General features: G+C 39.8%; 1 protein-coding gene across 1 annotated transcript in view; it reads left to right on the forward strand.

Annotated features, from left to right (window-relative positions):
* Positions 1 to 18,127, forward strand: part of SDC2 (syndecan 2) — a 60,182-nt gene extending 42,055 nt beyond the window's left edge. The window contains exons 2-5 of the mRNA XM_041470708.1: positions 5,829 to 5,940; positions 13,628 to 13,761; positions 14,537 to 14,672; positions 15,888 to 18,127. Of these exons, the coding sequence (XP_041326642.1) occupies positions 5,829 to 5,940; positions 13,628 to 13,761; positions 14,537 to 14,672; positions 15,888 to 16,051 (546 nt within the window). The 3' untranslated portion in view covers positions 16,052 to 18,127. The remainder of the gene's footprint in view (positions 1 to 5,828; positions 5,941 to 13,627; positions 13,762 to 14,536; positions 14,673 to 15,887) is intronic.
* The last annotated feature ends 8,045 nt before the right edge of the window (positions 18,128 to 26,172 follow it).

Consider the following 26,172-nt stretch of genomic DNA (forward strand, 5'->3'; position numbering starts at 1 on the left):
GAAAGTTGGGAGTCCTTAGAGTGTTGTGCTTAAAGAATGTCACCAATTATTGGTATCTTACTTCCCAGAAAATCCCACAACCATACATCCCCCACCAGCACTTCCACTGAAGGCTCCACTGTGGTTGGCACAGTGCACCTGAGGTGGGATTTGCTGGGAAGACTTTGACCTGTGAGTCTTTAAAAGTGGGCAATGTCACCTTGGAAGGAAACAATGGGGATTACTGCTCTCCCTTTCTGCCGTGGCCAACCATAGGGCATGTCAGTGAAAGGAAAGGCAGACATCTGTATGAAGACAGCTAGTGGTAAACGTACCTTGTAACACAAAATCCTCCATCAAAATTACATGTGTGTAGCTGGATACGTGTGGGCAGCATAGGAAATTGCAGGCTGAAGGAGCCAGGAGAGGCTCACCTCTGAGAACCAGTAACACAATGAGAAGTGGAAGTGGATGCTCTTCTGGTTGGCATGTTTCTCTGGAAGAACATGGTGTTTTGACGTGAAAATCTGATTTTGAAGTTTAGTACTTCTTTTTCTTTCTTTTTTTTTTTTTTTGGGTTTCGTGGGGTTTTTTGTAGGTTATTTTTTGGTTTGTTTGGGTTTTGTTATTGTTTTTTGTTTAAAATCATGTCTCTCATTCCTGGACAAAGTTAACAAACTCTTAATGGGACAGTTTCACCTTTCCTAGTGTGATGAAGGAAAGCAAAGAATGGGCAAGCAATGATAGGAATACACCTGCCAGCTTCAAGGTCAGCAGTGCTGAGATCTGTTAGTACTAAATCCTGTTGCATGGCAGATGATAGTTCCTTTGCAGGAAGCCTAGAGGGAAATACATCTTCTTCACACAATGCCTTTTCTCCAGCCTTCGATAGGAACCTCTGCAATGAGTCTCAGGCTTGGGATGAATGCATTCATATAGTTGGCATTCATACATGTAGTGTACAGCACTTTAGTGAACTCAGACTCACCAGCTGAGCATGCTTTTATATGGGCATACATGAAACTGCACTGTGTGTTAATACAAGAGAAAATCTGTTTTCTTTCTCTTTCTTACATGGAAGAACTCTGCCTGATCAACAGCTGTAATGCTTGCAAGTTTTCAGAGACTTCTGGCTTAGATATTTGTAATACAACATCACTCTTAAAATATTAGTCTCTGGTTCTCTGCATACTGAGTGGGTTACATCTAAAAGAATTCCATCTGGGGAAAAAGGGAGGCAAAGAATCATTAGTAACACAGCTGCAAACCTCAAATTCTCTGTCCCATGCATATATCCAAAGACAGGGAACAAAAATTTGAGTTCATCTGTAAATAATAAAGTGTTTCCTTCCACGTGTCAGCTACTCATGGCTCCAGTGTCTGAGCTTCAACAGCTACGACAGCCATGGTAGACATTACTCCTTCATTGCTGCTCACACCGGCTTTCTTGGCTTCATCCACATGGCATAAAAGTCTTTAATGTCTTACTCCTAAACCACCCCCATGGAATGGGAGGACTGACAGTAACAGCAGCACGGGAAAAGGGAATGGCTGTGACAAGGCACATTGTATTTTTTCAGACAAAATATGCTATCCATTCCCAAACCTCCCATTGTCTGATGATTGTTTTCAATTTTTTGTCAGTATAGTTTTGATGGATGATTTATATCTTTTATGAGATGATGAGACAGGAAGAAGGGGTTTTTTTGCTTTGCTTCCTCTCTTAATGTCAAAATGAGAGGTTTGGGGTTTGGTTGGTTTTGTTTGGTTTTTTGTTTTTTTTTAAATATGTCCTGGATGATCCCAGTTTATTAAATTAAAAATCACTGTAAATGTAAAATACAGTAAAATAAAGACATTGAGATTCCAAATGCAACATGTTTTTGGTATGGAAATATCTTCTATCTAGTACTAAATGGGTGCTAATCTACACTACTTCCACGAGATTTAGATTTATGCCAATGTAGCCAATAACCAGGCAGGAATCAGTGATCATTGGAATGTAGCATGTGAAGTATTTAGGTCACAGGATTTTGCAGCTTTATATTCTTGGAATAAAAATGTAAGTGGGATAACAAAGATAGATGAGAATGCAATCTCTGTCAAAAGGTAACGAGCAGTTTTGTGGCTTCAGGGCCAGATGAAAGGGCTGATAACAGAGACATCCTTGCCTGGTGTTCCTGCCATTTTAATAGGTCTGAAAATAAGGCTGTTACATAAAAGTGACATGAGTACTCTCATTTCAATTGTTAGCCACAGGAAATAGTCACTGAAATATTTGGTCTTCGTAATACCTAAAAATACTTTTATGGAACTATAATTTACCAACTTTTTTAAAATTTTCCTCCTAAATATATTGAACTGCTGGTACAGACCTTTCTGTGTCCAAGCCTACTGACAACAGATTTGTTTTTCCAACTTGTCTTTTGTGAACATCCTGGAAGTAGTCCATGGACCCCCATGGATTCCCAGCTGACAAGTGAGAAAACATTTCTAGAGCAAATACTAAATCAAGTTTATTTTAACATAGCTTAACGTAGAATTGTAAAGTCTAAAGGCTTCAGTGCTTGGTACTGACTTAAACACCATAAAGTATTCTTTTATTTTCAGTATTTTTCTCTCATTTTTCTATGCTTAATCTTCACAGAATTCTTTTAATGGCTGTGGGGTTTTTTGTTAACTGTTGGGCTTTTCTTTTTATTCTGAACCTTAAGGCAGTTTTTATTCCAAGTGGCCTAAGGCATCTATGTGTTTCTGAGCAACTGGGATAAAAGGTGCAAGCTGTGGGTGTAGAGGGGGTGCTTCTACCCCGAGTCTACAGGCCAGCTTGCAAAGACAGTGCAATGAATGCATTTATCTGTGCAGATGCTTGTAGATTTTTAAGCTAGAATATGCTTCCTTTGCCTTTGATTTGAGAGTATGCATGTGTTCTGCCTGAGTTCCACCAGACAAGAATAATTTGTACTGAAACAGGCTGAACTGAGGCAAGAGGCTTTGGTCAGAGAGGCTGCAAAGCATCTTCCTCAAGTGGAGCTTGATGGCTGATCTGAATGCATTTGCAATTCACTGTACCATGTATTTCTCCCTGTAGTAAATATTGTGCTGCTTCTATAAGACCGTGGGCAACAGTTGGCTCATTCTGATGGAGTTGTGCCATCCACAGTACTAGATATTAAATGTTTCACATTGTATTCTTTGCATCCTCAGAATAAAATACAACAGATACTCAAATTCCTGCTGAAAGCTGCCCAGGCTTCTCTTCCATCTCTGTTCCTCTGTGTTCAGCTGGTTTAAATCCTGAGAACATCTCAACATAGTGAGAAATGAAAGCTTTTGGCAGCCGAAGAGACATAATTCATTGAAAGAAAGGGAGTGAATATGATGGTGGGGAGCCTGGCTGACCAGGCACTTGCAGCTTGGGCTGGGTTGGGTTAGCTGCTCATGTGTCTTACAGAAACTGAGTTGTTAGAAGAACTGTCACGAGTAATTTCTGTCTTTTCTGGGTTTTCTGAGGCTGGGAAGAGCAAGAAAGCAGGGTGGTTGTTTTGAGTGGGGAAGGAAAAGTGGGTGTTTTTTTTTTGAATACTGATACAGCTTGCTTCTGGTACAGTCAGAAGTTGGAAATGGTCTAGGGAATAAATTTATTGTTAAGTTCATATTTTTACTGAACACTAAAAATTCTGGGCATGGTTGTGTGATGCTTCTGTTTTCGTGAAGACTGCCTTTTGCAAACTCAAGCTGTTTCTCACCTCTTATCAAAAGCAACTTCCATTGTTGGGAAATTCCTGCATGTAGATATTCTTTTTTTTTTTTTTTTTTCCCAGCGTAGCATTGGGTAATATTCACTGCCTCTGATACGTTTTGAATATAGTATGCCTTTCCTATACTTACAGCCAACCACCTGCATGTCCTTTTAAAAAAGTTTTGTTTTTTCCTGCTTGATATTGAGGAGTGGTCTGTTTTGTACCACGATTGTGTCTGAAAGCAAAATAGGGTGAAGTGGCTTGGTCCATTGTGGCAGCTGGATCAAGAGCAGGATATTTGTCCTGTGACAGGGAGTTGTTTTCCTATACGGAAGCAGTCTCAGCTGTGTCTTAATTACAATACCACCTATACATCTACTAAGGTACTTCATGACTTCCCTTGGAGACATCTTTTAAAGGAATTAAATTTGTGTAATTTTGTAAAGAAATTGTTTGATGGTGACCAGACATCATCTTGAATTTCTGCTTTGGACTGCAGCCAGTTCCAGTCACACCATGTGAACTAACAGCAGCAGAATCAGAGCAGGTCTTTGTAAGCTGATCTTAATAAGGGCACTTTTTCCCCCCCATATATCCCCCATGTAAGAGTGGCCATAGGAGGAGTAGACTTGACCAAGAATCACGTGGGTTTTCTTTTCCTCTGTAGAGGCAAACTACAGGGGTAATACTGTGTTAGTTCAGAGCTGTTCAGAGAAGTGTTAGGTATCCCCCATGCAGAGATCTTTTACTCTGAAATACAGTAATAATCAGGATGGCCATTCTGCTTTTCATAAAGAATATTTTTTTATTGTAGATCAGACTGAAGAGCAGTGTTTTGCTGTGAAGAAGCTTTAGACAGGAATCTGTTGCCAGAAAAAAATCTTAAAACGAAATCATTAATGTCTTCAACAATAATTTTAGATGTCTGGGGAAGACCTCTGAGGAAGAAGTTACCTTGTAAAGTCAGATATGAGTCTTTGCATGCAGGAGTTACCCCAGTCACAGTTTGGTACTCCTTTAGGAAAGTTACAGTAAATGTTGGGTGGAATTAAAGGGACAGTCAGTGCCATGCAGTAATAAGTAAATGGGAAAACTTTGGGACTTGGAGGAGCAGAATCGAGTGCTTATATGAGATACTGAATAGATGAATTTTGGTATTGCATTTTATTATTTAGGGTTTTTTTACTTGAAGTTCCATTTATAACTGTCTTATTTTCTTCAAAATTCATGAAAAACAGGCGTTGACAGAAGTGCTGGTTAAAGTAATAGGAGTATAATAGTGGCAGGTTCCTTCTTAGCCATCCAAGATACCTGGCTCTCCCAAGAAAGTTTATTCTCTGTTCAGAAAGTGCAATCTGAGGTGGAGGAAAACAGTTCTTAGTCTTTCTAAGCCTGAATTGTCAATTTAAAAGGTGACTGATACCTTGTTTTATTTTGAGCTAATTTTAACAGAATCTCTCTTTAGTGGGGAAATACCTGCAGATGTAGAAATGTGGTGATAGCCACAAGAAACCTGATTTTACCCTCTTGAAGATGCAGTTAAATTTTAGGAGAGATGTGTTCATTTAGGAATTGGAGCATGATGCTGTTTGATCTGGTTGGAAATGTCATAATCCTTAATCAGTAGCACTGTCTTAGAAACATTTGTAGTCATTCATTCTAACTATGACTAGAGAGTTTAGTGAGGTTTGGATTGATTAAACTGTGAGATAGTTTTTGATACATGCTGTTGTTCCTTCTCATTTGAGATCAAATTGACAGACTTCATGTGACAGCCTATAGATTTGTATATTTGAAATCCTGAAAGAAGGCTTTAGTCCTCGGATCTGCTTCTTGTTACAGAAGCTCTGCAGAGTATATTTGCAAATCCTATTTATTCATTCATGCATTTAATGAGATGAAGTGTGGTTTTCATTGTGCAGCCTTGGATTTTTTTTTTTTTGCACTGTTAAATTTCTTTAACAACTTAGATGAATGCGTGGCATAAACTGAAAGTACAAACTTCAGTGTGCCACCATCAACTTAGAAAACAGAACTGAAGATGAAGAGACTGCTGCACTGGAGAACTGGTATCTTTTTAACCATTCCCTCTTATCTGTTTTCCAGAGAGCAGATTTGACCTCTGATAAAGATTTATACCTTGACAACAGCTCTGTTGAAGAAGCATCAGGCGTCTATCCAATTGATGATGATGATTATTCTTCTGGGTCAGGTTCAGGTGAGACAACATGTCACAAATTGATTTTTAAAAGTGTAAGAAGTAATGCAATTATTTGAGGGAAATCTGTGTAGTTTGGCTTTATAAGCTGGAGATGATACTTGCAGTGAATATTGTGAGTGCTTTGCTATCTACAGAGCGCTGGGCACTCCTGTGGGCTGGGTTTAAGTATTAACTTTCTGCTCTTTTACTCCTGAGTTGCATCGTTTCACTGCGTTATTTTCTCTCTGCTGGCTCTCTCCATTCTCTCTGACTTCTGTGTAGATCTTCCTGGAGTTGAGAAATAAGGATTAGAGAAGGCTTAGTTCTCCCATGACATTATACTAATTTAGCACTCTGTAAGAAAACATAGCAGCAGCGTTCTTGTTTTCTCTTATATGCAGTCAGGTTCACATAAACATGGTGTCCATTCCTCTTTTGTTGTTGTTCTTTTACACTTAGAAATCTAGATACTGCCAAAAATGTGAGTTTTCTCTGAGGAAATTACATCCATATAATGAATAAAGAAATTCTTAAATACAACATCCTGAGTTCTCAGACTTAAACACTCATTAGAGACATGCAGCTAGCTCAAAATTTTTCCAAAAAAGTGTCAGTGAAACTGCCTTAATAATTTCTCTTAAAAGTCTCTTTGAGGAGTATCTTCTGGACTTGCTTGGAGACTCCAAATGTTAAAAGCTAAATGCAGGATTTTATGGTAGTTCTGGAAAAGACATTTCCTTATTGTTGTATTTGCTGAGCTGTTATGGAAATCCCATTTATTTTCCCAGTGTGTTGCCTTCCCTTTTGTTTTTTAATTTTTTTTTTTTTTTTTTTTTTTTTTTTTTTTTTTTTTTTTTTTTTTTTTTTTTTTACTATGTCTTGATGCTTGTATATAATTTGTGTCATTTCAAAGGATGAGCCCTTCTTCTGGTGCCTTGTCTGTGTTGCCTGTAAGGAACACGTGAGATTTTTCAGATGGATTTTTGTTCCTCTTTTGTGCAGACATCTGATTGTGTTGCTAGGCAAATCCAGGCCCATCATCATTCATACCTGGATGATGTCCTGTGTTTTGCGAGTCCTCTTTTGGGACATTTGACATCCCAGGGTGATCAGAGGCTTAATTGGACCTCCTTGATGTAGACCTGTTCGAGGAGAAATTTAATATTTCATTTGAAAAAAATATATTAGTGAATCAGTGGTTTCATTCAGTTCCCGGGACTGTCTAAGAGCTATTCTGATCTCCACAAAAATGTGCTTTCAGTCAACATCCCATTCTGTCATGTCTTCAGATACTGATGACTTTGTAAGCTTCAGAAAAGGATATAGGTTGACAATAAATACTTGTATGAGGAATGGTCTAGTGTAGTTTTTTTTTCCATCCCTCTGTGGTGTCTGGCTGTTTCTAATATGGAAGATTCAAAATTCAGACCTGCTTTTGAAGTGAAAAAGACTACACAAGAACTGGCTTCAGATCTTATTAACCCAGGATTAAGTGTAGGATCCTGCACCAGGGGAGGAATGACCAGCACAGGCTGGGGGTTGATCCAGCTCTGCAGAGAAGGACCAGGGAGTTTTGGTGGGTGACAAGCTGACCGTGAGCTGGCAGTGCCCCTGTGGCCAGGAGTGCCAGTGGTATCCTGGGGTGCGTCAGGAAAAGTGTGGCCAGCAGGACAAGGGAAGGTGGTCCTGCCTCTCTGCTCAGCCCTAGTGAGGCCACATCTGAGAGCTGTGTCCAGTTCTGGGCTCCTCAGTAGAAGAAAGACAAAGAGCTACTGGAGAGGGTCAGCAGAGGGGCACAAAGGTGATGGGGGTCTGGAGCATGTGAGGAGAGACTGGGGGGGCTGTCTGAGAAGGGATCCCATCAGCTGTAGATGTTGATGAGATCCCTTCTCATACCTCAAAGGCAGGTGCCAAGATGACAGCGCCAGGCTCTTTTCAGTGCTGCCCAGTGACAGGACAAGGAGCAGTGGCCATAAACTGGAACACCTCAACAGGAGGAAGAACTTCTTGACACTGAGGGAAGCAGAGCACTGGCACAGGCTGCCCAGGGAGGTTGTAGAGTGTCCCTCCCTGGAGAGATTCAAATCCCACATGGACACATTCCTTTGTAGTTTGCTATAGGTTACCCTGCCTTGGCAGAGGGGTTGGACTGGATGATCTCCCGAGATCCTTTCCAAGCCTAACAGTTCTGTTATTCTGTGGTAAAAGTGAATCCAAAAAGACAGAAACTACCTCTAGACTTCACCAACAGTAACACCTTGTTTTTCTTCTTGCTTTTCCTGTGCTCAGCTTTGAGCCATGGGTGGAAGCTGGAGTGCACTTCTGCTGTCTTTGGCAGTCTCCATTTCTTTCCTACAAGAAAACGGGGAACGTGTCCTTGTAGACTGGGATAAGCTGGATGCCCCTGCAAAGAGCTCATGTGACAGTATACCCAGATCTAATACTTTTGAACTAAGCAAAAAGTCTTTAGTTCAGGGAAGCAAAGTAGCATCCTTTCCACCCTACTCTACCTATACTTACTGCTCTCTGTTTTCTGTAGAAAGTGTCCTGCAGATGTACCATTGATCAATGTTTCTCATTTTATGTTCAGTCTCTCTTTTACTTGATACTCAGTGATGTAATGTAATGTTTCTAGCAGGAAGAGCCTTCCCACTCAAGTGGTTTTCTTGCTATGTAGCAAGTATAGTCCAAGCAAACAGATCCAAGATGACAACATTGCTGACTCCTTTCTTTGCTGTGAAAATTGCTAGCTGCCACCAGGCCTATGGAGATAAACAGGAATTGTCAGCACCACCATTAATGCCCTTGCAGGTCTTCAAACAGCATTAACATGGACAAATGTCACTGTAGGCATGACACATTTCAAACTAGAAATTGGCTGAGGGCTTTTTGTAAGTAGTAGCAAAGGTGGTGGTGTTCTGTTTTTTTTCTTTTCTTTCCCTTCCATAGCCTTTTTTTTTTTTTTTTTTTGTGTACATTCAACTACTGTTGTGCATTTGCCCAAGTGTTGAATCTGAATCCATGGGTCAGCAATTTCCAGAGAAGCCATGTCTGCCTTCTGATTGTCCTGTATGAACAGTAGAATATCCATAGTGATTTAATTAGTCTATTGTTTCCTTCTTGTAGCCTCCATTTCTGAGGAAATGCTTCAGTCTATCATCACTCTTTTTTGCATTGGTATTTTATGTAACATAATAATAAAAAGTAGAAATAGCTTTCCAGCCTATATACAACTTGAAATGCTGTTATAACTATTGCTACTTTTTCATCTGGCATAAAAGATTTTAATAGAGCCTTGGTCTTGGAGATAAATGAAAGTAGCTGCTAAGCAGCATGACTACCCATTATGTGAAGGAAAGATATCACCTGTGTCAGATTTATCTACAAGTTCTTTGAAAAACTTTCTGTCTTGTTCTTGTGTCTTCTCTAAAATTACTCATAGTGATACATATCAGAAAATCAAGCAAACTTTTCCTTCTCCTTCTTCTCTTCCCCAACCTAACATTTCTCAGTCAATAGCAGCTTGAGTTGAGAACATTGGCTCAGGATGAGCTGTGTGTATTCTGACATTGTGACTGGGGACTGTTCTGGGAGAAAGGTTGTGGTGGGGTTGGAGCTTTTTCGAGAAGCACAAGAGCAGATCTGCTTTGGCTCTTGACCAAGAGGGAAGCTGATGCTGCACTCCAAGGCCAGCAGACAGTTTGGGAGTCCAGTGGGAGCGGGCTGTGGGGCTTGGGGACAGAGGTGGTGTGGCTGGGGGTGGCTGGGGGACCGTGTGTCATGGTGCTGGGGAAGCTGCGGGGCACGGGCGCTCTCCCGGGTGCTGCCCAGGAGCCAGCACGGGTCCAGGGCTGCCCCTGGGTGCTCCTGCCCCTGGGTGCTCTATGGCAGCATGCCCAGCAAGCTCACCTCTCCTGGTGTGCTTCCCCTGCCGTGATGCAGGCAACACAGCAAGGATTCATCTTCCATTTGCTGTGGTCCCACTCATAAGTGCCTTTCAGATTGTCTTGGAGCAAGAACTTTTCTCCACCTGCTAAACTAGCCCCAAGCATGCTTCACGACACTGACTGCCTGGCTCTCCAGGTCTTCTGACATAGAAATCTACTGTGATACTGTTTGAAAGTGTATTTTTGATGTGCTGGACAGAATCTTATACTTCAGTATAGTTAGGACTATTCCTTTTAATCCTCCAAATTTTGTTGGTTTCTTGGTTTTTTCTTCCTTGTATGAGAGCTATCAGAGATGAGTGACATCCTTGCACTGTCTCAGTTTATTTCAGTTGCAATTCCCTGGCAGGGCATAGAATTATGTTTACAGTGTCATCTCTGGGTGCCTAACACTTTGTTGTTTAAGGGTTGCTTTGAGGACTGTTCAGTGAATGGAGGTGAGATAAGTCAGCTAAAAATATGTAATTTTTGTGTGTGTCACATTGGTGATAGAGATGGAAGGTGTGAAAGAGATGGTGGTTATGTGTGTGCCCACCTTATCACAAATTTGTGGTGGTGGTACTCCCAGGGTGTGATGTGCAGCAGCAGACAAATAAGATGCCAAAAGATAGGGTGAAGTGATTGGATTTTTTTGATAGGAGGTGTTAATCACTGCCTGCTTTGCAAGTCAGAGTGCAAACTACTGTGGGCTTTTTTTCTACAAAAATACTACTATCTATACAGTAATTTCTACTTTCTGTGCAGTAATTGAAGGTGGCACAATCTTGATTTCCTGACAAGTTTCCTCAAGCACTAAGGGTGTTAAAAAGCATTCACATTGCTGTCATCCAAGGGTGGCTAATAGACACATCATTGAGGGTTATATTAGGTATTTCCAATACTACAGCACAGTTTTGAGCTATTTTGATCACTATGAAGACAGCAGTTGGACATCCTGAAGAAGTTATAGTGGATAAAAGATGGTGTGTGATGGTCGAGGGCCTTCAGCTGTACCACAGAGACGGCTATGGATTTAATTACTGCAGAGTTTTTGTGGTGCCCTCAATAAGAGGGACTCGAGGCAGTGAATAGCCAGCACCAAAACCAAAGCTGACCAAATCCAGAAACCAGCTTTAGAAACAGTGATATTTTCCAGAGGAAGAAGTAAGTTCTTACACTCCAACAGTTTCACAGTATTCCTCTTAACAGCCTACTTGGAAGTCACACTCATGACACTGTAGGCTTTTTCTTTCCAATCTTACTTGGATTTGGTGATGCTCTTTCTTGTGCTTTTTACGGAACATGATACTGTGTGAAATCCTGTTGCTATGTTCTGGAGAGGACTAGTGAGTGGTTTTTTTTTGGTCCCTCAGTCCTATTTACAGGTAATTCCAAAAATACTACTGTCAGTTAAGCAAGGGAAGTGTCTTTTCCTTGTTTAGATCTATCCCATGCCAAGCAGAGACCTGTTTAGATAAAGCTAATTAGAAAGCAGGAACTGTGAGGGATATGTCTTAGCCTGTACCCAAATCAGGCCTAAATGATAGTTGGTTCAGCTTTTTGGTGATTGTCAGAATTCCCCTGAGGCTGTATGGGAGAAGACCTGGGTACCTGTGGTGCAAATCTAGTGACTAGTCCAGGGATCAGATTAGTTGGCCGTTTGTTGAGAGAACGTGGATCTACATCCTCCTTAGCCAGAGAGGTTCATACTGTAATGCTCTCCATTATGTCTGGCAAACACAACTATTGTCTGAATCAAAGGTGGCATTTAAGGATTTGGAGGAGCAGTTGTTATTAAGTAGTATTTTCATTTCACAAAAAGAAGAAAATACATTTCTGTACTCTGAAGATGTGTTTTATCAGATCTCTAATCTGATAATCAATTTTAATTTCCTTGCCTGTGAAAGCTTTGTGTAATATGGAGGAACTTCACAAGGTAAGGTAGGTTGAGCTATCCACTGAGCCATTATTTCTCAAGGAAAAGTCTTGAATCAGAGCCAGAAACATTTTCCTGTTGGATGCCTTTCCACACCTCTGTTTTGAAGCAGGATGTTGATTTTTTGATCTTTGAGTTGCACTTCAGGAAAATACCTGATTCTTGTTGTGAGGTCTTCATTCTAGAAGTTGTGTTGTAATTTTGGTATCTCTGAAAGTTTTTTCCCAGTACTGTTCTGTGCCAATGTCTTTTTTTTAATGACTCTAGATTTTCTTTTCTACCATACAGAGATTGTTTTAGTTGTTGTCTTGTTAATGCCCCTACTTTAAATGCCAAATGTATGTAATTCTTGATCATGACTTCAAAACATCATTATTGTGCTCATATTTTCAGCCTGTCTTCTTTCTTTAAAAAAACAAATTAAAAAATCAGTTTGGAATGAGTGAGTCATACTATTCTGCTGTTAGGAGCGTTTTATTTGTTAGGTACTATTCTTATGCACATTTGCTAGATTTATTACCCAAGGGTTACTTGGGTAACCGGTGCCTGTAACGAGTAGAACACATTGAGATTCCTAAGGAGTGGTCCAAGAATGGGTCAGTTCTTTTTTCCTCTTTCAGGCCTTGCTAATAATTTAGTCTCTTTCCTGTGTCTTCTTCCTTTCACTATCACTAAAGGATATTTATTAGACATGTCCATTACCTTATTCTAAAGGAGCCTTCATACTCCAGTAGGGCTTTGAATGTGGAGGAAATTAAATTTAAGGTAATCTTTAGGGAGTTTTTTTGTCCTCTTACTCAGTTCAAAAGAAAAGGCCTTCTGAATTATGTGGCGTTTAAAACCATGTGAATTCCTAGTGACTGAAACATAAAGTAGTAGTAATCTTCCTGTAGATAGAAACTGCTTCGTTTTTTAGAATTCAACAGATATGCTGTAGAAGAGAAATTCTGTTTAAGCAGTATGTGACAGGCAAAAACTGTTCAGTTCATATGGTTTAAGTAAGGATAAAGAAGTGTATTGATTTATTTATGGTATGTAATTAACTAGCAATCGCTGAACTATACTTTTAGGCTTAATATCAACAGTACAGCAGACAACCACAATACCTACCATTTATAAAATGGTAACAAGCAACTATAAATTTCTAAATGCCTTTCTGTAACTCGTGCAGTGTGTGATCACGACACACAGCCACCCGTCTCACAGGCCATGGGTGTGGAAGCTCCCCTTACACACCCTCACTGCTGGAGACTTGGGGACCCCCATATGAGCCTGGGGCCCCACCAGCACCTCCTGCCATGCCCAGGAGGAGACTCTGCACCCCAGGGTGTGGGTTCTGGGGGTGCCCGTGGTGGCTCTGGGGAAGCTGGAGGTAGCTGCTGAGCGTAAGCACAGGTGGGGCGTGGCACTGCCAGAGTTCTAGGAGAGCCCCTGATGCCGTGGGACCTCATCAGAGCCCTTGGCACTGGGCTCTGCCCGTGTCACACAGGCCTGATGGCTGCTGCTTTCACTCCAGACTTTCTGCCCCTATTGCAAGTGTTAAAGCTTTTCTCATACCTCTTTTCAGGAAGGGTTCTTCTGTTTGAAAAGTGTCATGGTAATTTCCTGGTTGCTACTTATACCAGCTGATGCACTCCCTTTTTCATGGGATCACTTGGGGCAAGTATCCCCCTGACAGTTTGGGTGCACTGTTTGCACACACATCTTAGTAGGCATTGTCATCTAAGGCCCCTTGCCTAGGGTGGGCTGTGCAACTATCTCTGCCTTGGTGGTGTCATAACAAAAAATGTAATTAGTCTGAAAGAATTTCACAGGTCAATGAAGTGTTACATTTTGTCTCCAGGTGCCGAGGAAGACGAGGATAGTGCAGTGATAACAACATCCAGAACAGTTCCAAAGTTACCGACAACTAGTGATGCATCCAGGGCTGAGACCACCACAGTGAAAATGCAGACCAAGGTGCCTGCGCAAACAAAGGTGCGTGGCTGGAGACCAAGACCATTTAAAATTATTCCACTGTACATTCTTGATGGTTTGATGTTAAGTCTTCTATTTATATGGATTAAAAAGCACCCCTAAACTTTACCTACTACTACGGCCTGCTAAATGACTACAGAGCTGTTTGTTTTCATTCCTACTAAAAAGTCTGTATGGCAACGTCTGGATTTCACTTGAAAGAAAAGAGAGATGCAAAATAATGTATCATGATACCTTTGAGTCTGAGATGTTTGTTTTTTTATATTTCTCAAAGAGTTACTCAAAAATTGTTTGTAAAACTTTCCTTCTCAAAGGAGAATGCTGTATGGTTTGGCTGTAGTTTGAACACTCTGCAGGTTCCATTTAGTATTTTAGTATTTCCTTCTACCACCATAGATGATACTGTCTAAGTTACTCTCAAAGGTGTTCTGCATATAACATATCTGATTTGTTAATTTCAGAGTTATTATTTTATTCAGAGGCTGCTATTCTGATAAACACAGGCAATATTAAGAGCTGTTTGCTAAATGTACTTTTGGAGTTTTTAAACTTATGGGCAGTGTTTTTCATTCTGACATGATGACGACAAATAGATCCAATTACAATGTCTAGACCAGCTTTCTGTGCTCTAAAAGCTTCCTGTGTGTTGTGTTGGTATTGTGCAGTATGCGCATGGAGCCACAGCTGTGTGACTGCCCATGGCAGGCAGTGACTGTGCCAACTTGTGGTCTACCCTCTCTGTAAGCAATGCTCAGTTTTCTTTTTTGTGCCACAGTCACCTGAAGAAATTGATAAAGAGGAAAGGCCTGAGGTGGATGCCAAGAAAAAGAGCGATGAGCCAGGGGATGACACTGACGTGTTGACTCAGAAGCATTCAGAAAACCTCTTCCAGAGAACAGAAGTTCTGGCAGGTGAGGCAGTGTTTGCCAAGGGCTATCTCACCAGAAATAAAACAGAAAAGAGAGAGGATCCGTATCATATAATGCTAGCTCAACATTTGAGTTTTCTTGGCAGATTTGTACTATTAAACACATTAGTACTAAGCACATTCATAGTGGGTAGCCAGTGGTTGATTTGATGAGAATAAATTTGGCATCTTGGGGAAATACTTAATAGTGAAGTCCGTTGCTAATTGATTTGATGCCCACAAGTTGAGCATTGCCAGCTGAGTATCTGGAGCTTTCACAGCTCAGGAGTGGGAATTTGATTCATGCTTGTAGAATAAATGTGTTTCTCACCTCCCAAGAGCACATTGCTGTCTGGTTGATGTGGTGCAGATGAACGCTGCTTGGGAGGAGCTCATGGCAGGCATGGGTGGATGGAAGGGGACAGATAGGCACAATCCATTAGGGTACAGAAATCCCTTAAGATAAAGAGGGTCTATTTCTATGCATAACCCAGGGATGCACAAACTGGCCACCAATGTTTTCACTACCTGTGAGATTTTTTTTTGCCTAAGGACAGTGTTTACAGGTGCACTTTCCCCCCATATATTTGGAAAGGAAGTTGGGAGCCATGAAATTCACATAGTTTTGGACTACATCTTCCTATGAGCATCAAAATGTGAAATAACCTTAAATCCCCATCAGTGGAAGTATGTGGGTTTGCTCTTGAAGTCTGATTGGTAGTTGATACTTCTCACACACCCACAAATGTGTGAAGTGTTCTCTTCTATTATTGAACAATAGGAAGTTTATTTCAGTGTAGAGTCAGAGTAAAAACTGACAGAGAAAAGTAAAAGCCCATTTCTTAGCTAGCATGACAAAATCTTTTAATGTCAAAAATGTTACTGTTGAAAAGTGAGTTTGAAAGACAGTTTTATGCTCTGGCAGTACTAGTGGTGGTCTTAGTTGAGGTTTTGAAAAAACTTTAATAACTTTTCTAAAACTGGGTTGTTGGATCTCTGACTTGTAAGAGGAATGTAATTTTAAATGATTGCCTTCATGAATGCAAACAAGCTTTCTGACAGTATGTTTCAGGATACTAATAATGAAGACAGTTGCATAATGGGAGCCCTTTCCTGCAATTTGAAAATAATAGCAAACTTACTGTGTGAGATGAAAAAGAAGTATGGTCCTAAGTTTGTTTTACTGGCATATTGTGAATCTCTGTTTCTTTGATTACAGCTGTTATTGCTGGCGGAGTTATTGGTTTTCTTTTTGCAATCTTCCTTATCCTGCTGCTGGTGTATCGCATGAGAAAGAAGGATGAAGGCAGTTACGACCTTGGTGAACGTAAACCATCCTGTGCTGCCTATCAAAAGGCACCAACTAAGGAGTTTTATGCATAAAATTCCTATTTAGTGTCTCTATTTATGAGATCACTGAACTTTTTTAAATAAAGCTTTTGCATAGAATAATGAAGTTTTTTTTTCATTAAAGAGCCGTTATGGCACCTTTATGATAAAACCCCATTGTATTTAAAACTTTTCACATATTCGTTTAAAAATATAAAATTAAAACCTAACATTTGCAGTGTTCTGTGAATAACAGTGGCAAAGCATTATTTTATAAAACCATTGATGTTCACTGAATGATTTTTAAAACTTTATGCATAAATATAAAATAATGAAAATTATTGTTTTATCCTATGGTTCAATGAAAGTTGTTTAATTTTGGTCAGCATGTCTCAGATTGATCTTACAAGTTAGTTTTTATTTCATTAATTTATCTGTTTCCAAAAAATGCCTTTTTGTAGTTGTCATGGTGCAATTTGTCTTCAGATAATTCAGATAACAGTAACTTTTAGTGTAAATGTAATTTTTCAGCTGTGTAAACTTCAACCTCCACTTTGTATAAATTTAAGTGTCAGAATATGAATTTTACACTTTGCATTGTTTCTCAGCGTACCTGTAGCTTCAGTGAGATTTGTAACAGCAAATTAATGTGTAAAATTGGATTATTACTACAAACTGTATAGTCATATTCTTACTAAACAAATCTCCTGTAAGGAAGATTTGTAGTAAGCTACTGACGAACCTAAGCAAACCCAAAGACTCTAACAGTATTTTGAGAAGTTGCTGCAGATTTCTATGGCCACTGTATTTGTTAATTATTTGCAATTTGAAGGTACAAGTAGAGGTTTAAATTTTTGTTCTTTAAAAATGCATTTAAGTTGTAAACGTCTTTAAAGCCTTTGAAGTGCCTATGATTATATGTGACTCGTTGCAGACTGGTGTTAATGAGTATATAACAGTAAAAGAAAATGTTGGTATTTTATAAGCACAGACGATTCTAATGGTAACTTTTGTAGTCTTACATGGATAGACATAATTGTAATTTGGGAACATAAACACTACTGAATAAATCATGTGGCCTAATACTGAGAATTCTATTGTGATATACTTTTGTATGTTTTTCATTTTATGTCTGTTTGCTTATGTTTTAATGTCACAGAGTACATCTAGTAGATCTTAAAAATCCAGACCAAAAAAGAAAGGCTGTTGATGAGGGTGATCCTCACTCCAGATTTATTGCTAAGGTGGCAGAGAGAAGTGGGAATGTTTAAGTCTTGCATCTGGTGTATTAGCTGTGAGACATTTGACTTTTGCATTATGTTTAATGGCAGTGTTGACACAGGCCTGTTCTTCCTGCAAATGTTGTTTTCCCTACTGTAAAATTCAAAGGAGTACCCCAGTTCATTTACTGTGTGTATTTGGTTTTGATTTGTTGCTCGCATTTGTTTTTTCCCTGTCCCTTTGAAGAATTTTGGTTTATTCTGCTCAGACTCCAGCAGAAGAGTTGAGACAAGTGGAATATCTTCATAAGAGAAGAAAGAAATATTCCGAATAGAAGAGAGAAGTGTCTGTTGCTTAGACCTCAGATAGGTGCTGGATAGAGGGACACAGGGAGAAGACGACAGTCTGCCTCCTTGTATTATGCTTTGTAACAGACAAATGGCTTCGTCTTCTGCTCTGCTGACCTCCTGGTTCTTTTATTTTTGAGATTCACAAAATACAGGTGTTCAGGATGTCAAGCTGAAGTGCTTTTCAGAAATGGCAATGTATTGTAAATAAGATCTGGTAGCTCTTCAGATAAGAGTTGTGCAACTTGTATTTGTTGCTGTCCCAAGTTCAGTGGTCATTTAGGAACCAACGAATGCTATCCTGTGCTAAAATATTTAATATATTGCTTTTTACTTATACTTAACTGGCAAGTTTTTCAAAGCCATACAAGTTCAGCAAGTAAAAACAGGGTAAAAATTTAACAGGTATATCTTGTGCAATATTTAGTAAACTTCAATTAGTAAAATAACTGCTTGAAATAACTGTGCCAAGAAAAGAAAATTTCTGGCAAATGCTGTGCCACTGCTGTAAAATAAAGCATTTGTTAAAGTGCCAAAATAAAGTCTACTATGCCTAAACTAATACTTTATTTGTATAGTCTGACATCCAGCTTTTTGAAGCCCACTTTGCTTAAGGTAGTAGATCTGAATTTCTTTCAAGGGTGCAATGAATATTGCCGTAAGTATAGCTATAAATATTAAACACAAGATAAACTGTCTTCTTCTTCATAAGCAAATTGATAATAAGTAGCTGTTTTGATTTTATTTATGTATGTTAGACTGCCTCTATATCTACTGTACAGGCCACTTTATCCAACATAGACATCTGTTGTAATTATGCAGACTACCAAATATTATGCTTGTCTGGTTCCTCCTGCATCTGTTTACAAACAGAAGCAAAGGTAAATTTTCAGCTTTATTTCACCATTGGCCTTTTTTTCCCCTTCACATTCATTATCCACTCTGTTCTATGCAGAAAAGATTTAATGCTTCAGCTGTGCATGTGGAACTGAAATGTTGCAGTCTTCCCACCCTCCCTAACAAAAACCTGAAACTTTTGAACATGCAGTAGGTGTGTTAATAGGATTTATCATCTCATGATCTCTTTGTCTTTCTGTTTTCAGTGCCAAACCATACTATTAGGGAAAAATTCTAACAGAGCTATCATCTTGGTTATAAACATAACTTCAGTTTTCATCAGTCTGAAAACCAGTCTGATGCAGACGCTCGACTCCCAGCAATGCTGTTCAGAAGAAATTGGCAACCCAGTGTGTTTCTCTTATGCTGAGGCTTCCTAGCACGAGTTGGTCTTGGGTTTCCTTTGCCTTTTGTTCTCTGCTTCCTGGATGTGTTTCTAGCAATACTCTGGCTACTGGTGGATGTTGCTGGGCAGCTGGCAGTGTCGGTGCCAGGCTGTGGTGCTGCGCCACCTGCCCTCAGCTAGCGATGGCTTTTGCTGGAGACCCTTGGCTCTGCTCTGCTGGAGCCGCTCTAGCAGCTCTGGAATTCCTCAGCAATCTGATACAGTGTCTCCTTGTGATTGATAAGCTCTAGTGTTCATCAAAATGTCATTTTGCTTTGATTTACCCTGGGTTATAAATTGTTACTTCCTCTTAGATTCTTAGTAAAAGAAGCCAAATACAACTAGTGTAAAGCTTATGTGAAAGAAGGCTTTTGCCTTTGCTTTATTCATGGCAAAATAACTTCAGAAGTTGAGTACATGGTTCCTCTGCTTGCCAGCTTTATGAGTGAATTGTAGCTCATGTTTACAAGCTGCTTAGCTAGTTTTTTCTTCACTTTGAGCATTGCACTTCACTGAAATAGGATAAATTAAAATAAAAATTGTTCTCTTGCATCTCCTAACAAGAGAGTAGCATATTTGTAACTTTGACTAGTTGTTCCTTTTTTTTTTTTTTTACTTAAAGCTATGTATGGAAATGATGGTGAAGTGCAGTCTTAAATGACAGATACAGCAACATATGGAATACAGGAAACTTTTGTAAGGAAGCAAGTACCCAGATAAATATTAAATAAAAGCTACTGGAGTGAAGCAGATTATGTATTTTGCTGGGTATTTATGTATTTTGCTTAAATAAGCAAGGGAGGAGGAATCCAAAGAGGAAAGCTCTCTGTGGAAACTTATTATTCTTATAGATGGAAATAATATAGCAATTGTTTTTACACTTGCAGTCAGTTATATTTGTTAATTAGCACTTGCTTAATCAGACTGGCATAATTTCCTTTAAGGAAATACTTGTTGTCCACTTTTAATGAGCATTAATATTAATTTTGTTACACTTAAGATCTTGGCTGTGTATCCCATAGCTCTGAACTTTGGTACGAAAGCTCCGTGCTGGGAACCTTTAGAGTATTGCCTTTCCAAAACTTTCATCAGGCTGAGCGAACACGACTTTGCTGTACAGTTTATCTGAGAAAAGACACGGCTAGTACACCACTCCCTGGCATGTGTTCTGGTTCTGGGATGGTTCGTGGCTGGAGCAGGAGAGTGGGATGCTGACATGTGCATTTGATTTCCTCACAGCTCTCAGGCTGACCAGGCACTGGGTTCAGCTGTGTGGGTGGGAGTGGGGGAGTTGTAACACAACCCTGCCAGGGGAAAAAAGATGCTTTGCTGAGGTTTTTTCCTCTGTGAAGTAAAGTAAGTTGTGTATTTTTTGCTTTGAAATCAAATAAATTATAACATTTAAGCTCAGTAGAGCTAGAAATGGAGATGTGGGTGCCTGCCCTGGCCCCTGTGAACCAATTTTACATGTGCATCAGATGTGCCAAGTAGCTGCTTATGTGGGTGGAAATCTGAAAATCCCTCTGTGTACTTGAAGTATCTGAGTTTACTTTATAGTGGGAATGAGGAGGAGGGGACAGGACTCCTTTAGAACTGCAGACATTAATTGGGGGTGAGTGGAGACAAGGCAGGAAGAGAAACTGTCCTGACAGCCCGTTTTCCACTGAAAGTTACAAGGCATTTTGTTTTCTTGAGTTGTTACCATTGCACTGAAGTTGTCCTTCACAGAGAGAATCTGTAGGCAGGAGAGCGAGCAGGTGCTGGTGTCATGTCCCGAGAGACGCTCCTGGATGCACACAGCTTCCCAGCACAGCAGAGATGTTGCCTATCACAGCTTCTGCTGGTGGCTCTACCCTGGAATTCTGGCTACAGCAAAGCAGGTGAAGGACCTGCAGGGTTGACCCTGTGCATATCCTGCTGCCCACACGAGGTGCTGGGAGGCTGACAGGAGGCCATGGCTGGGGTGCTGTGCTGCACTTGGAAGGCTCTGGGTTGTCTTGTCCGTGGGAGGTGGGAAGAAAGGGATGAGATGTGCAACAGGGGCTTTGCCATCGAGACATGCTGTTGCCTATTGAAGCAACCTTCCATTTCTTTCCCATGCTTGGAACGTGTCATACTCTCACTACATCAGACTCTTTTGATACATCTTTTGGTGGCATAGCTTGCACAACTCTTTCATTTTTTAATTCACATTGCAGCTTTAAATCTGTAGCTGTAATAGATCTGTAAAATGCTGTAGTTCTACTGGGGCTGAGCGCCTCTGTCTCTCATGACTAATGGTCAGGTCCAAAGAATTCCTCCATCCTGGCAGTTCAGCCCTGGCCTGAAATGAGAGGAAGTAGGAATGTTTGTGAAAAACTTCCAGAAAAATATTGCAAAACCTGTAATAGTTTGTTGAAAATAAACAGAGCCCAAGTTCTCTGTAGGGGGTGACTTTAATTAATTTAGATTTCTTCTGGGGCATTATGCAGGTTTTTTTCCCATGGATTTTTATTTGATGAATGCAGAGGAAGCTTCTGATATTTTTCTATGTTTAATCCAAGCACTGACGTATAATGAACAATAATTCCACCAGGCAACCTACTTGAAGTTTATCTAGTGGTGGGAAACTAAGCTCAGTGGAGGAAAAAGCTCTGTGTCCTAGTTACCCACCCACCTTGTATGGCCATATGTAGTCCTGGAGTGTAAACAAAGTTTGGTACCCATTTTCCTAAGTTCCTGTGGTGGAATAGGAGCTTTTTCTAAACACTGCAGGTCCCCAAAGGATACCAAAGAGAAATGAGAACAGACTTTCTTTTTGATGTTTTTGTGTCATAACCCATAATACTAACACTCATCTCCTTCCTACTCCCCTTTCTAAGTATAGCAGCAAGGAGAAGTCAACAACCATCACACTAAATGGTACTGAAAGAATGTAAAACAGCCCAAAGTGCAGTTTTCATCATTCATCCCTGTAATTTTCAATACCACAGAACTAACACAAGAGTCTCTTATGAAAGGAGCAGAAGCAGAGCATGTGCTTTCTTCTGGACCAGCCCACAGTGCCAGATGAGTTAATGCTGACTTGGGAACAAGTTTCAGATGGCAGAAGGAATGGCTCACTCCTGCTCAGACCAAAAAGCCTGAATGAAGGACGCTGCCTTTGCTGTATTGCCTTACTGCCAGGCTGGCAGCTGTGCCAATTCTATGCTGGTGAGCCAACATTTCAAGAGCAGTTCTAGTGAATCTTCATTATCTGAGCTCCATCCCGCAGGAAAACCTTCCCTGAGAATCACTGTAAACTTAAATTATTGACTACAGTCAAAGTAGCAGCTAGAAACTTGTCTTTAAATCATCAGCTTTCACCCTGTTTTGCAAATGCAAAATATTTGCAGATATTTTCCTAAAGAAAATTAATTTTTATTGGCTGGTAAACAAGATGGCTTGTTAACTCACAGTTTATTTAATCTTTACACTAAATTTCACTCTGCAGTAGTACAGACTATTTTCATACTTACACCATTATAAAGCTTAACTTCTAATTTTTTATATTTTACTTTTTCCGTCCTGTTATGTTAAAATGGTAAATATTTATTTACCAGCTAATTCAGTTTATAGCTTTTATTTGTTTCAACTTGCTTTTCAATGTAAATTGAGAATTCATTATGAATGCATGAAATTAGCACTTCTTATAAAATAAAATACATTAGGCCCATCAGAACAAAGATAAGCAAAACTATTTTGACTATAAAGCAAATTGTGCAATTATGGTAATTATTTATTACACAGAAGTATTTCTGCTAGTTACTGAATTGAGTAATTCCAATCACAATGTCTGTTAATACTTTAGAACCAGCAACTCTCAATCTGTCTTCTCTTTTTATCATAAGTAGAAGTACAAGCTTTCTTCCCTCTTTTTCAGCTTCTAAGTGGTTTTATAAAAAAAAAAAGGAACCCTGAAAAAAAATTATACCCACAGAAGAGCTGTCAAAGTGTCTAAAGTTTTCTTTTATCATCTCAAAAATCGGTTACAGCTGCCCAGCCATGTGACTTCTCCCAGTTCATGGTTTGATTTTTGTAACAGCTCTAGCAGTAGAAATCATAACTTTTTCTTGTCCAGTCTGTGCTTTTTATCACACACTTTCAGCCACTAAAAGCCAAGCAGAATTTTACTTCAGCCTTTCCTAATGGGACTTTTAATGTAGATTCTGAAATTCCATAGACTTGTTCACCTCTGGCTCTTCTAAGAAATGCTGTACCTGTTCTTGAAGAAGCAATATGTTCTTTTAGACAATCTCTCAGTTTATAAACTTTGCACTTTTCAGCATGTTTATCAAAACTTTCAAACCATGATCAGACAGACTTTGCAAATTTGAATAGGAATCACGCCCTCTTCTAAATATATACCATAGAGGATCAGGACTCCAAAATTTTAGTTAGTTTTGGAAGTAACACATTAACTCTCTTGCAGAGTCACATTTTTTTTTTTTTAAGTTTAAATGATTGATGCGTGACTTGAACAGCCTGTTCAGAGTCTTGTAGTTAAACCTAGAATGAGATATTGGTGAAGCTAGGTCTCAAGGCATGAATCCACACATTGAGTTGGGTCTGTGCTAAAAACCTGTTACAAAATAAAGTACCATCACTTTTGGGCCTGTTCAGATGATAACAAGCTATTTTAGCACTGAGTTTCTGTCCATCTGTCTAGTATCTGCCATTCCAAGAACATTTCCCTTCCCAGTAAAATGGCTGGCTGAAGCTTACTGAGAGAAGTCACACTTCTACTCAGCCTCCCATCTGCCTGTTAGACGGAGGTTTATGTTCACATCCTGTATGAACACTGTAATGTGTTCATAGAATCATGGGATGGTTTGGGTTAGAAGGGACCTTAAAGATTATCTAGTTCCAACCCCCTTGCCCTGGGAAGGGACCTCCCTTCCACTAGACCAGGTTACTCAGAGCCCCATCCTGGCCTTAAACATCTCCAGTGAGGGACATGGGGGTCTGTTCAATACAGTTCAATTCAGGCCAAGTCCAGAAATAAACCATATATTTTATCTGCATTTTTAAAACTATCCATGGATTTAAACATGTCTGGAACAAACATGGGTGGAATAAGTCAAATCTGGATTTTGAGTGAAGGTACCTAGCTCTAGGAAAGAGAGTTCTTGAGAGAAACTATAATTTAATTGCCGCATTGTAAGGAAAGCTCTTTAGAGCAGCATTTAATGTATTATTAATGCAAATATATGATAATTGATGTCAGACATTCAAATACCTTTGTATATCGCTGGACCAATTGCTACCTGAAAACTGAAAATCCACAGGAATGAACAGGGCTCCTTGCATGTCTGGTTTTATATCAGGTGCCCATGCTCTGTTTTCCCTCCATGGCAGCACAAGTCACAAGTCAGTTTATAAGGAGATTCAAGTGGGAACATGTTCCACCAATTTTTACCAAAATCCTGTCTGTGGTATGGCAAACCCATTGCCCCTGTAAGAAAACATGTAGTAGTCTGCAGGAGAAATCACCCTGCCAGACTGTGTCTTTAGTAGCAAGTTTTGCTGCCAGAACTTTTGTGGGGCCATGAGTTGCAGACATTTTTATGTCCCTGGAGCATGTGTGTTGACCATGGCTTTTTGGAGATGCTGTGTGCCCTCCCTGCAAGAGGCTGCAACAGCAGAGGGGCTTGCAGTTGCCAGGAGCACAAATACAGTGGCATTTTGCTGCTGGCTCTTTTGGCTGGTGTTATTCAGAGAGGAGACTTCACTTTGGCAGGAGAAGGTTCATTTTGTTGGCTTGTATCAGCTTTTGTTGGCTTATATCAGCAATGCAGAGAAATCTGAGGCAACTAAGGGTAACTTCCAACTGGGAACCTGCACTGCACTGGCCAGGCTGCAGCTACGATGTGTCCCAAGCAAGGAGCCCCTACCAAGCCACTGCTGGCAGATGCTCTCGCCGGATGGTCTGATCTTGATACCTGAAATAAGCAAGTCTCTGACACAGCAGCAGAAAAACAAACAGACCTCTTGTAGAAAAATACATGTTTTGAGGTACTTGCTATTTTTCTTTCACAATGTCCCTGCTTTTTTTCTCCGTTCTGTGCATTACTAGGATATATTTGCTGCTAGGCTGCATAAATGGAGACATGTAAGTCAGGATCAAGCTGAAATACTTCCTTCTACAAAGAACTGAAGAAAAATTATTATTTGAAACCTACGAGTAAGTTATTATTTTCAACACCTTTAACTGGAAAAAAAAAAGGAAACAAAAGCTGAAGTTTGCATTAATTAGCAGTCAATTTTTACCTGCCTACAGTGCAAAGCAACAGAGAAAAACTTTAAATGAAGAAAACATCTTGTAGTGATACTAAAATACATTGTGGACTTAGAGGAGACTTTTGGGAGACTGAGTCAAAAAATAAAAAATGCTATGCTAAAGTAAATAGATGTCATAAAATGATAATACCCCTAAACAAGGATAACTGGTATATTGGTAATTCTTTAGTCTGGTACAGTGTGCTCCCACTTCAAACACCTTTTGTATTTGGTCCTGTGCTGGCAGCTTTTCAAAGGAATCCCATAATTTCTTCCCTCCCCCTCCCTACTTTGCATAATAATTAGTATGTGAATATGCTTGTGATTTCTTCTTATTATTTTAATACAGTCACATTTTAGAGACTTCAATAAAGTTTGGAGGACAACCAAAGCAGTTCTTGCTCCAAAAGCCATGCAGTCTAAATGGAGTGGAAAACCAAAGTACAGCAAAGTAGCATCATGTCACTCCCCCTTCTTTGCAGGGAGAAACCTTGTACCAAGCAATTTCCATCAGAAGAGATTCAGGAGCCACTCAGGCAGTGAGTGTTTTGTGCCTAACAGCACACTCCACCAGTTGCTTCATATGCTGTATAACAGGAGGTGAAAAAATCCAACAGTAAGTAGTGTCCTGTGTCCTCATTTTAGGTCGAATTCCCCTTTCCAGGAGCTAGGTACCAGTTTATTTCTTGAAGCACCAAGTTACAATCAGATAATTCTGGTTATTATTGACATTCATATACATCCAATCTCTTTCTTTAATAGTAAGTTCTTGACTCTGACACTGTTTCTACCAGTATAATCACAGCAGTCTTGTAAAGATGCATCCATACAGAAACCTTCAAGCACCCGATATTCTTTATGAGTTCAAGAGTATGCAAGATGGATGACAAAGATGATTTCTGGATGGTGGGGCTGGGATTTTCCCCAGCATAGTAGCCTATAAAGTTTGTGAAACTGATAACAAGACTCCTCAGCTCCAGCCTCTCCCAGATTTACAATTACAGTCCTGAGTAGGAAAAACCAAGCAA

The sequence above is a fragment of the Pyrgilauda ruficollis genome, unplaced genomic scaffold, assembly GCF_017590135.1.
Source record: "Pyrgilauda ruficollis isolate IOZ18807 unplaced genomic scaffold, ASM1759013v1 scaffold25, whole genome shotgun sequence".
In the NCBI taxonomy this organism is placed as follows: Eukaryota; Metazoa; Chordata; class Aves; order Passeriformes; family Passeridae; genus Pyrgilauda; species Pyrgilauda ruficollis.